Below are 12,378 nucleotides of genomic sequence, written 5' to 3'. Positions count from 1 at the left end.
CATTCTACTACGTTCTTACCAGTTCCATTTAACTTTGCACGAATACCATCCTGGAAGGTGGGAAATCAGACTGAAGAAAATAAAGCAACTACAGCCTAAAAACCCGTGCTAGATCGATAGCTATCTTCATTGGCACAAAAGATAGCTATTGTAATCCTTAAGGCAGAACGTAGTACTAAAAAGATACCCAGTACGTACCTATAAGGAAGTTGCTGCCTGTGCTACCACCACTTTGTCTATCCCAAAGGTGTTGTCGGTCCGGAGGGAAGAGTAGTGTCTGAGGTAGAAACTGGTGAAGGTAGATTCGCTTCTCCAGTAGGCAGCGCTCATGATCTGGGCCAAGCTGACTCCCCTAACCAGGGCCAAGGAAGTGCTGATAGCTCTGATCTCGTGAGCGCGCAGTGTGTGTACGATGGGAGTGTCAGTCTTCTCGTAACAGAATTTAACACAAGAGGTTAACCACATCCTTGCTGTATAGCCGGTTGAGCGAAATGAAAAGTCTTCGTTTAGTGCCACGGAAAGGTTCGGTCCTTTTAAGGTAAACCTTGAGAGCTCTAACAGGACACAACAAAAGATCATCATCATCAGAGGATAACCAGTTATTCAAGGCAGGGATCTTGATAACCGGAGAAAAGGAGTCGGAACTCTGATTCTTCACTCGGAATTCCGGTAGAAAGCAGATAGACACCGAGTCGGGATTCTGCTCTCTGCCGAAGGCGATGTCTCCTCCTAAACCGCTGAGTGCGTGGATGCCGCTGACGCGTCTGGAGGAGGCCAAAGCTATCAGGAACACCGTCTTCCAAGTGAGCAAAGTTAACGAGATGTTTTCCAAGGGTTCGAAGAACGAACCTCTGAGTACCTTGAGTACTAGGAAAACGTCCCATTGAAAGAAGACGTTGGGTTTCAAGACAGATACGTTCTTAATCCCGTCTAGGAGGTTCCTGATGAGGGGAGTGTCAGAAAGGTGAACAGGGTACTTCCCAGTGGAGGCTGAGATAGTATTGGTGATAGCCGATCGGTAGCCGGCCAGCGTGCCTGCGCGAAGCTTTCGCGACGCGTGCAGGTAGCCCAGGAAATTGGCTAGCTCGATAGCTGAAGGATGAAGAGGGTCAAACTTCTCTTTTCTGGCAAACCCCGCCCATTCAACCCATCGGTAGTTGTATAGGTTGTCTGTAGTAGTCCTCTTAGCCCCGAGCATAAGAGGTATTACAGATTTGTTCAAGCCTTGTGAGTGCAGTCCTGACCGCATAACTTCCATGCGGTCAGTTTGAGAATGTCTACGCGCGGGTGGGCGATTCCGGAGCGTGGTTGAACGAGCTGCTCTTCTGACAGTGCTAGAGGAAGCGGTTCCTCGCAGGAAAGGCTTTTTAGCTCTGGGAACCACGCGCTGGTTGGCCAAAAGGGCGTAACCAAAATCAGTGTGGGTCTCTCTTGCCTGTACTTGGCTAGTACTTGTGGCAAGAGAGATGTCGGGGGATAGGCGTAGGCCTGTAGTCGCCCCCACGGAATCGCTAGCGCGTCGACCTTGAAGGCTTGATCGTCGTGAACCGGGGACACGTACATCGGTAGCCGAGTGGTGTACTTGGTCGCGAAGAGGTCGATGAGTGGTTTGAACCATCGACACCAAACTTTGTGAAGGGCTTGGTGGACGATTGTCCACTCAGTAGGCAGGACCTGCTTCCCTCGGCTCAACTGATCCGCTATCGCGTTCAGCTTCCCTGGAACGAAGCGAACGTTTCCAACACCAGAGAAGGATCTCCTCTGCTTTGAGGGATAGGGAGAGGGAGACCGTGCCCCCCTGCTTCTTGAGGTAGGACAGGCAAGTCTGGTTGTCCCCGTGAATGGTGATGGATTTCCCTGTGAGAGACGGGGCTAGGCACTGAAGAGTGCGAAAGACTGCCTCCATCTCTAACAGGTTTATGTGGAGTTTGGACTCTGCTCGTGACCACGTGCCCGCAAACTCCTGACCGGACGGGGAGACATGTGCTCCCCATCCCGTCTTTGAGGCATCTGTGAAGAGAGACATCACTGATGTTGGAGTCTGGATGGGTACTGAGCTGTGAAGCCACGAGTGGTTCAGCCACTGTGAAAGGGCGATGAGGAACCACTGGCCCAAGGGAATGACTTCCTCGTAAAGAGGCGGCTTCTGGGTCCGTTTGCGAATCTCTCTCTGCAGGGGTCTCTTGAAAAGACGACCCAGGGGGAGCAGGTTTGAGAAGGATTCCATCATACCGAGTAGCTCCAAGAGCTGACGGTGGGTGGCCCTCGGGAGGCTGAGAAGAAGGTCTCTCTTCTGCATGAAAGCTGTCAGGCGCTCCGAGGAAGGGGCCACTGTGAACCGCACCGTGTCGAACCACATGCCTAGGTAGAGGAACTGCTGGCTTGGGGTAAGTTATGACTTCAGGAAGTTGACTTGAAACCCCAGCCGAGAAGTGGTCTGCAGAACGGTGTCTGGGTGAATCAGACAATCTGAGAAGTTTGACGCCAGCGTGAGCCAGTCGTCGAGATAAGTCCTTAGGCGGATTCCGTCGATTCGTACGAGTGCCGCTAGCTCCTTCACAATAGACGTGAAGACGAGAGGAGCTGTAGACAGACCGAAAGGGAGGACGTTGAACTCGAACGTCCTGCCCTGCCATACGAATCGGAGGAACTTCTTCATGTTCTCCGCCATGGAGACATGGAAGTAAGCGTCTCTCAGATCGAGAGACGTAGCCCAATTGCCGGGGCGAAGGGCTAGCCTGAGGGACGAGGTGGTCTCCATCTTGAACTTGGCCCTTAAAATGAACGTGTTCAGGGCTGAAAGGTCGAGGACAGGACGAAAGCCCCCCGACTTCTTGGGTACTGTGAATAGGTGGGCGTAGAAGCCCGGGCGTGTCACGTCCGCAAGGCGTATGGCTCCCTTCTCCAACAGATTGGCAACTTCCTGAGAAAGAACGGAGAACTTGATCTGGTTCTTGGGAGCTCCAAAGCTGATAGGAAAAGGGGAAAGAGGAGGAGGGGAAGTGAACTGAATCTGATACCCCGATCGCACGATCCTGAGCACGTGACCGTTGTCCACTGACCGCAACCACTCGTCTAAGTGGCGGTGCAGGGAGCCCGCAGCAGGGTCCGGTACGTGCTGACAGGGGCGATCGGGGCTCACTGAAAAGACTGTTTCTTGGTAGAAGCAGTCTTAGTGTGAGAGGACTGGGGGTGCTTGGAGCCCTGTCTCTTGTTTTTCCCCTTACCCTTGGAATTCTGTTGTGACGCAGAATGAGGTGCAACAGAGTGTTGCTGGGTGCCGGGAGTGGTATGAGAACCAGTAGAAGACTTGTTTTTCTTAGTCTTCTGCTTAGATCTCCGAGAGCTGGGCTGACCCCCCTGAAAGCCCTGGCGGATGGAACGAAGGTAGGACTCGGCCTTCGCGTCCTCGATTGTCTTGTCCGCCAGTACTTTCACGAGGTTGGCTTCGAAAAGCGAGTCCCGCGCGAGAGGAGAGTTGCGTAGGACGCGTACCTCCTGAGGTTTGAAAATTGAAGAAGCCAGGAAGTGGTCCCGGAAAAGGGCCTCTGACTGCACCCTAAGGTTGACAGCGCGGCTGATCTGGTTGCTGAGCTGCAAACCGAGTAGCGCGAATGTACTGCCAACCAGGGTCGTGTCGATGGGCTGCGTGTGAAACTGAAAGGTACGGGCGTCCCTCCGAACCGAGTGAGTACCCAGTATGTCGAAGAGGAGTTTCTGTAGTGACATAGCGGTCGAAAGACCTTGAACGACCTGGGAGAGAGAGGTCTGTATGTCTTGAAAGGTCTTCAAGAAGTCCGAGAAGGGTCTCAGAGCGGCTAAGAGTTGTTGGTGGTGGGTGATACCCTCCGACTCGTCCGGCGCGATGTCCCGAGTGACCTTTCCCCCCGGTTTGTTTCCACTATCACCGGCTAGGGTAGTGGAGGATAAGGGGTGAGAAGGGTGAAGCTTCTCGACCAAGGTCGAAATCAGGTCATCCCGAAAAGAATTGAGAATAGGTCCCAAAGACCGGGTGGTCACGACTTCAGGGTCGTTCAGTACCGGTCGTGTAGTGTCCTCGGGAGACGGGTCGTGTTGTGGGACACGGGTCGTCTGGGAAGAGCGGGGGAGTTGAAGGGTGTGTGCCTGAAAAGGCAGCGGCCCTAGGGGAATTCCTGTGCCGGGAAAGCCCGTATAACTGAGCCCGCTCTCCATGGGATCTTCTGAATCTTCCTCACTAGAGGAAGAGACGTCCGAAAACACCGAGGTGCCCGCTCTGTTCAGCTGAGACTCCACGTATTGACCTAGGAACTGCCCTTGAGTAGGTAAGTTCCTGGGTGCCCCTGTCTCGCTCAACGGCTGACCATGAGAAAAACTCGGGTCAGGATGTTGAAGTGCTGCTGGAGCTGGGCCGGAAGAGGTAGTGTGTTGATCAAGGTACTCAGTCTCTTTCAACTCATCCACCAGCTTCAACAGCACCGCTAGTCTCTCCTGAGAGATCGGAGCGGTTTGAGTAAGGTTCGAAACCGGTTCTCTCTGAGAGGAAGAGGGGTGCTGTTCATCCGAATACCCTCCCGAAGTTGGTTCAATCCGATGTCCGCTAATTCTAAAGGTAGAGGCAGGCCTCCGATCCCAGGCCTGCTCTCTACCTCTAAAACCTGCGCCCGAGTCACTAAGTCCGGTACCGTAGGAAGTTACGGTACGTGGACCGTAACCGGTGGGGCTCGGACCGCCGAGTCCGAGCGAAGCGGAAGGAACACGAGAACTGGGCTTCAGTGAAGACCCGTGTCTCTCAACGTGGGTGGTGCCGGGACCCTGGGTACCAAACGCTACCCTCAGGGGGTAGGTTCGCTCGTCCAGGGTGGTGACAGCCCTTTCGCCGGTGCCCGGTTTGGCCTGCCGGGCGTGGCTACTGGGTGCTGCGCCGCCACCGCTCCGGGGCGACCGGGCTAGGGTCTCCCCGTGAGCGGACCTAACATCAACCCGGGCGTTGATGCCCGGAGGCAAGACAACATGGCCGTCGATTGCTCTCCCCGCAAAGGAGGAAGGCAACCGATCGGCCCCGGGGACGAAAGGGGTGCCGCCATTCTCGGTATGAGCCAAACCTGCAGCTGGCCGCTCCAGGTCTGTGCCCCGCGAGAAAGCGGCGTGTTGCTCAGCGTATTGCGTGGACGGTGCTTCCTCCATAGTGGGGGAAGCATCGTCCTGTACACACGCCAGTGAGCAACCACTCACCTCATCATGTTTGCCGCCCGGACAAACTTTCAGAGGTGAGGGGCCCGAAACGTTCAAAGCTGCCCCTGGGGAGGCTATCGGCCGGAAAGCGAACCCAGGGGGAGGGCTGGTCAGTGCATCTTCGCGCACTCCGATATAATCTCGGAGTGCGGAATTCGCGGTAGACTCGCCCGGTTGAACGGTGGACGGGGCACTGTCATTCCCCGCCCCGAGAGGGTTGGGGTCCGACAGGCCATGTGCCCCGTCGCGTGTTCCGGGCCCAGTAAGGTACTTGTTAGCCCTGTTCAGTTCGGTACTAAACATGGACTCAAGAACCTGTCTCTGGGAGAGATCGCCCGGTGCAGGCCGAGAGACCTTGGTCCTCTTCCGTGACCGGTCGGTCTTCCCAGAGACCGTGGTTCTATCTCCCCCAGACTCCATCATTTTTTTATTCCCAAAACATGTAAATATGTTATATTTGGATTAAAAACAAGCTCTGAAAATTAAAAATATAAAAAATATTATCAAAATTAAATGGTCGAAATCAATTTAACAACACTTTCATCTTATTCCTTGTCGGTTCCTGATTCCAAAAACATATAGATATGATATGTTTGGATTAAAAACACGCTCAGAAAGTTAAAACGAAGAGAGGTACAGAAAAGCGTGCTATCCTTCTCAGCGCAACTACTACCCCGCTCTTCTTGTCAATGTCACTGTCTTTGCCATGAGCGGTGGACTGACGATGCTACGAGTATACGGTCTTGCTGAAAAATTGCATTGCGTTCAGTTTCATTCTGTGAGTTCGACAGCTACTTGACTAAATGTTGTATTTTCGCCTTACGCGACTTGTTGGATTTTGATAACAGCTGATAAATATATCCATATAGATCAGGCTTAGACTCAGAAAGACTTGTATTTCGGCAACAGCACGATGACTGATGAGCGACTCAGTCTCGTTGCGAGATGTGCGATACGTAAGTTCACGAGATTTTGTCGAAGTAATTCGATGCTAACCCTGCAGACTTTTGTTTTGCCACATTTAAAACACATTAATTTTTGTGGTTAATTGTTTGTTTTCATGTTGATGTGTTATGTACAATTAAACCCCCTTTTAAGACACCCCACCCCACCCCCTAGTTAAGACCTCTCCCGTTTAAGGCTTGCTTTTCGCCGGCCCCCGTGGCGCAGTGGTTAGCGCATCGGACTGCGGGCCGGGAGATCGTGGTTCGAATCCCATAAGGGGTGCGTGGGTTTTTTCGAGCTTCGATCGGCTCCTACCCAGAGTGGAAGTGCTAAAGTTCCAATGGGAAGGCTGGGATCACACAGCCGAGTGTCATTCACTTCACGAATGCGATTGAAAAAAACTTGTCTCGATTCTTGTGACCCTTCCTGCTCAGGGCTGTCATGGTGATCTTGGTCCCAGTGTTCCTGTTCCAGCCATCCCTGAATATTCTGCTGCCAGCCTGGGATGCTCCAGGGGGGTCGACGGAAGGACGCAGTGGCGGTCTGCTCACTTAACAGCGACTTAACAGTCAGTGTCGTAAGTAGAGGGCTTAGTAGGTAGCGGTGCCTGTGTCCCTGGCCAGGAACAGGACCAATACTGAACACCGTCGAAGTGACTCAGCAGCAGTGCAGTGTCATCTTCCGAGGGTAGCCCTCCTTCCCTGGAGTGTCTGTAAAATTAATGAGGGTGCCAAGGTGTCTGACCAACACTGGGGGCGCATTGATTCGACAAAAGTCTGGCTGCGGAACGAAGTTCGGGGGCGGATGTTGCAGTGAGTGCTGGGACGGGGCGGCGTGGGAGCATACTGGGAGAAGGAACAAGCAAAAAAGAGAAGCAGTCGCGTAAGGCGAAAATACAACATTTAGTCAAGTAGCTGTCGAACTCACAGAATGAAACTGAATGCAATTTTTCAGCAAGACCTCGTAGCATCGTCAGTCCACCGCTCATGGCAAAGGCAGTGAAATTGACAAGAAGAGCGGGGTAGTAGTTGCGCTGAGAAGGATAGCACGCTTTTCTGTACCTCTCTTCGTTTTAACTTTCTGAGCGTGTTTTTAATCCAAACATATCATATCTATATGTTTTTGGAATCAGGAACCGACAAGGAATAAGATGAAAGTGTTTTTAAATTGATATCGAAATTTTAATTTTGATAATAATTTTTATATTTTTAATTTTCAGAGCTTGTTTTTAATCCAAATATAACATATTTATATGTTTTTGGAATCAGAAAATGATGGAGAATAAGATAAACGTAAATTTGGATCGTTTTATAAAAAAAATATTTTTTTTACAATTTTCAGATTTTTAATGACCAAAGTCATTAATTAATTTTTAAGCCACCACGCTGAAATGCAATACTGAAGTCCGGGCTTCGTCGAAGACTACTTGACCAAAATTTCAACCAATTTGGTTGAAAAATGAGAGCGTGACAGTGCCGCCTCAACTTTCACGAAAAGCCGGATATGACGTCATCAAAGACATTTATCAAAAATATAAAACAAAACGTCTCGGGATATCATACCCAGAAACTCCCATGTCAAATTTCATAAAGATCTGTCCAGTAGTTTAGTCTGAATCGCTCTACACACACACACACGCACGCACGCACGCACAGACACACACACATACACCACGACCCTCGTCTCGATTCCCCCCCTCTACGTTAAAACATTTAGTCAAAACTTGACTAAATGTAAAAAGAAGAGAGAGAAGAAGAGAAAGAGAGGGAAAAAAAAGAGAGAGAGAGAAGAAGAGAAAGAGAGGGATGGGAGAAAGAGAAGAAGAGGAGAGAGTTCTAAACAAGTCGCGTAAGGCGAAATTACTACATTTAGTCAAGCTGTGGAACTCACAGAATGAAACTGAACGTAGTCCGCCGCTAGTGCAAAAGGCAGTGAAAGTGACGAGCCTGTTTGGCGCGGTAGCGGTTGCGCTGTGCTTCATAGCACGCTTTACTGTACCTCTCTTCGTTTTAACTTTCTGAGCGTGTTTTTAATCCAAACATATCATATCTATATGTTTTTGGAATCAGGAACCGACAATGAATAAGATGAAATAGTTTTTAAAACGATTTCGGAAATTTAATTTTAATCATAATTTTTATATTTTTAATTTTCAGAGCTTGTTTTTAATCCGAATATAACATATTTATGTTTTTGAAATCAGAAAATGATGTAGAATAAGATAAACGTAAATTTGGATCGTTTTACAATTTTTTTTTTTTTTACAATTTTCAGATTTTTAATGATCAAAGTCATTAATTCATTTTTAAGCCACCAAGCTGAAATGCAATACCAAATTCCGGCCTTTGTCAAAGTTTGCTTGGTCAAAATTTCTATCAATTTAATTAAAAAATGAGGGTGTGACATTGCCGCCTCAACTTTTACAAAAAGCCGAATATGACGTCATCAAAAGAATTTATCGAAAAAATGAAAAAAAAGTCCGAGGATATCATTCCCGGGAACTCTCATGTCAAATTTCATAAAGATCGGTCCAGTAGTTAGTCTGAATCGGTCTACACACACACACGCACAGACACAGACACACAGACGCACACACACACATACACCAAAACTTGACTAAATGTGAAACAAGTCGCGTAAGGCGAAAATACAACATTTAGTCAAGTAGCTGTCGAACTCACGGAATGAAACTGAACGCAATGCAATTTTTCAGCAAGACCGTATACTCGTAGCATCGTCAGTCCACCGCTCATGCTCATGGCAAAGGCAGTGAAATTGACAAGAAGAGCGGTTTAGTAGTTGCGCTGAGAAGGATAGCACGCTTTTCTATACCTCTTTTCGTTTTAACTTTATGAGCGTGTTTTTAACCCAAACATATCATATTTTTGGAATCAGGAACCGACACGGAATAAGATGAAAGTGTTTTTAAATTGATTTCGAAAATTTAATTTTGATAATAATTTTTGTATTTTTAATTTTCAGAGCTTGTTTTTAATCCAAATATAACATATTTATATGTTTTTGGAATCAGAAAATGATGGAGAATAAGATAAACGTAAATTTGGATCGTTTTAAATTTTTTTAATATTTTTTTTACAAATTTCAGATTTTTAATGACAAAAGTCATTAATTAATTTTTAAGCCACCAAGCTGAAATGCAATACCGAAGTCCGAGCTTCGTCGAAGACAACTTGACCAAAATTTCAACCAATTTGGTTTAAAAATGAGAGCGTGACAGTGCCGCCTCAACTTTCACGAAAAGCCTGATATGACGTCATCAAAGACATTTATAGAAAAAAAGATAAAGATTTTCGGGGATATCAATCCCAGGAACTCTCATGTCAAATTTCATAAAGATCGGTCCAGTAGTTTGGTCTGAATCGCTCTACACGCACGCACACACACACATACACACACAAACACACATACACCACGACCCTCGTTTCGATTCCCCCTCCGATGTTAAAACATTTAGTCATAACTTGACTAAATGTAAAAAGGCTTGTTTTTGTAGACTTTCTGTTCATGACCTCTGTAAACAGAACCCCATTTTAAGACTCCCTCCTTTTTAAGACCTGGACTTCTCAAATTTGTGGAGGTTTTAACAGGGGGTTTCAATGTAGGCGTACTACATTTTGTTAACTAATGTTGCTTCTGGCCTCGGGTCCAGTGATTCATGTTGCTTTAGTGGTTGGCAAACGAATTCCCTAGTGATCAATACCAATATCATTGCCTCGTGAGCATTGTTCAATATTACAATTGATCACCGAAAATGCTTTGGGATAAAGATGAATAGAGTAAAATAAAACAAAAGAAAGGAGAGTAAAAAAACTAAAAATAAAATAAAAATACAGCGCTGACAGGGCTCGAACTCACGACCTCACGACTCTAACCGCAGTTCACTAACCACTGCGCTAAAAAGACTTCAATGGAAAGTGAAAAACTAAACTAGTTATGCAGGAAAGTTCAGAGGCAAAGGCACCCGATATTGAACTCGGTACATTACAGAAGAGGAACTTTTGTTCTTGTTTCTTTCTACACTACTCGTCATAAAAATCTACACACATACATTTAGCTGTAGATCTTTGTGATGCGGCCAGTTATGTTAAAAGCAAGTATATTGCCACAAAGGCAATTCATTCCCCTATCGTATGAAATAAAGAGTTTTATTTTTCATTAACTAGTGTTTATGCAGTGTACCGGAGACCTAGGCCCACCCCCCCCCCCCCAATCAATTTCGCAAATGCAAATTTGCTGACACTAAAATACACAAAAAATCAAAATAAGCAAGAGTGACCCCGTTTTTGATCTCAAATTGAAGAACAACTCATTTTCTACCTATACAAATTGATTTGGTTCAGCTGTTGTGACCCCACTGAACGCCAACACTCGCATTTTGGAGATACAGGATCTTGGGCAAACCATCATAACCACCAACGCCACAGACAACGCAGGAGGTGTAAGTTTGATTCTCTTTTTCTTTTTTTCTGGTAAGAGTGCAGATGCAGAGGAGAGAAAGAGAGCAGGGGCAGAGGAGAGTGACAAACATACAAACAAATGAAACAAACCAGTGAATTTTTAAGGTTGCTTCTCTCGGCCTCTTTGGTGACATATAATTTAACCAATCGACCTATTTACCTATATTTTTCATTACTTTTATCAATTATTTACATATATACAGTGGAGACAACAATTCTTTTTGAAGTTACGGTGGGTTTGGTTTATAATTTCTCTTTATGTAATTTGCACGATTGTAGCAGTGTTCAGCCTTTGCACATGTATGCCTTTACAAAATTGATGTCAGGTATAATTTGTGTTCATCTTGTGCAGCATATATTACAGTAATTAAATGTTTCTACTGTTCCATCTTTACCAGACCCCTGATGTCTTCTTCACATTGGTCAACAATGACGCCCAAGACCAAGTGTGCAACACATACTTTGGTATCTTCAGAACAGGAGGACTTTACGTCAGGAGTGATCTGGTGGCAGACACCTTGGACAGAACACAGTACATCGTGAGTGAAACGTTCTGGACAATTATGTATAAAATAGCTGTTCGTTTGCTGGGTTGATTTCTCGAAAAGGTATGGCTGAAGGGGGCGGTTGCGGGTGGGGGTGGGGGGGGGGAGGAGACTAATATATGATTGTGTACCCAGACAGACAGCAAACATAGGCATGTAGATATGTTTAACCACACATGTTGCAGCACCTTGCCAGTCGTGCATACACTTGAAGTTATTGATGTTTTTTGCATTTTATTCACATCAATAATTGTGTTATTGAAGTTATTGCATTTTTTGCATTTTTATTGACATCATCAATGATTGTGTTCCTCTGTTGCAGTGTCGGGTGATCGCTACAGAAAACAACCCCCCATCACGCCAGTCAACCAACACGGGTACAGTGACAGTGACTGTTGTACGGAACACACGGCCATCTTTCGTGAACAGTTCTTACACTGCCACCATCAACAGAGATGCCGGAGACAATGCCTTAGTGACTACCTATACAACCACTGATGGTGATTCTGACGTAAGTTTATATGCAGTAGAGAATAGGTATGCTTACAAATTATTTGTAATTTCAAGGTAAATTCAAAGGTCAAAGAATGAGCCAAAACACACACACACACACACACACACACACACACACACACACACACACACACAAACAAACACACACGCACTAACACATGCACACATGTAGGCATGCAAGCATGCATATATACACACACCTATGTACACATATACATACATACATACATGCATGTTGCACAAACAGAATGGGGAAGTGTTAATATAATCAGAGACTGTAATATAATCTGTAGAGACTCATTGTTTCGTTTGAGGGTGGAGGGTGGTTTGGGGGTACCTTAAGAATAAGATACAAATCAGTTTGACAGAAAACAAATTCTCCCCCATAATGTCTTCGATTTCCTTTGCTTTTTCCAGATCCCTTTCAGTCAGACAGACGTGTCAATCATTGGCAGGAACGACAACGGTGTCTTTGCTCTTGGAGGCAACAACAACATTGTGCTGCAAAGTGCCACTGACCTGTCTAACGACACACGTAGCTCTTATACCGTGAGTCACTGTCATGTTTCTTTTGCATCTGTCTGTGAGTTTGAGGTAGTAAGCTTCACATTGTGTATGTGTGTGTGTGTGTGTGTGTGTGTGTCAAAGTGTGTGTGTTTGTGTGGTTGTGTGTGTGTGTGTGT

General features: G+C 46.7%; 1 protein-coding gene across 1 annotated transcript in view; it reads left to right on the top strand.

Annotated features, from left to right (window-relative positions):
- The window catches only part of LOC138967811 (protocadherin Fat 4-like), a 147,248-nt gene that overhangs the window by 1,315 nt on the left and 133,555 nt on the right, over positions 1-12,378 (top strand). Inside the window, exons 2-5 of the mRNA XM_070340468.1 lie at positions 10,521-10,618; positions 11,036-11,176; positions 11,505-11,693; positions 12,113-12,244. Of these exons, the coding sequence (XP_070196569.1) occupies positions 10,521-10,618; positions 11,036-11,176; positions 11,505-11,693; positions 12,113-12,244 (560 nt within the window). The remainder of the gene's footprint in view (positions 1-10,520; positions 10,619-11,035; positions 11,177-11,504; positions 11,694-12,112; positions 12,245-12,378) is intronic.

This window comes from Littorina saxatilis, linkage group LG5, assembly GCF_037325665.1.
Source record: "Littorina saxatilis isolate snail1 linkage group LG5, US_GU_Lsax_2.0, whole genome shotgun sequence".
In the NCBI taxonomy this organism is placed as follows: Eukaryota; Metazoa; Mollusca; class Gastropoda; order Littorinimorpha; family Littorinidae; genus Littorina; species Littorina saxatilis.
Note: the sequence above shows the minus strand (reverse complement) of the source record. Positions and strands in the feature narration are given on the sequence as shown.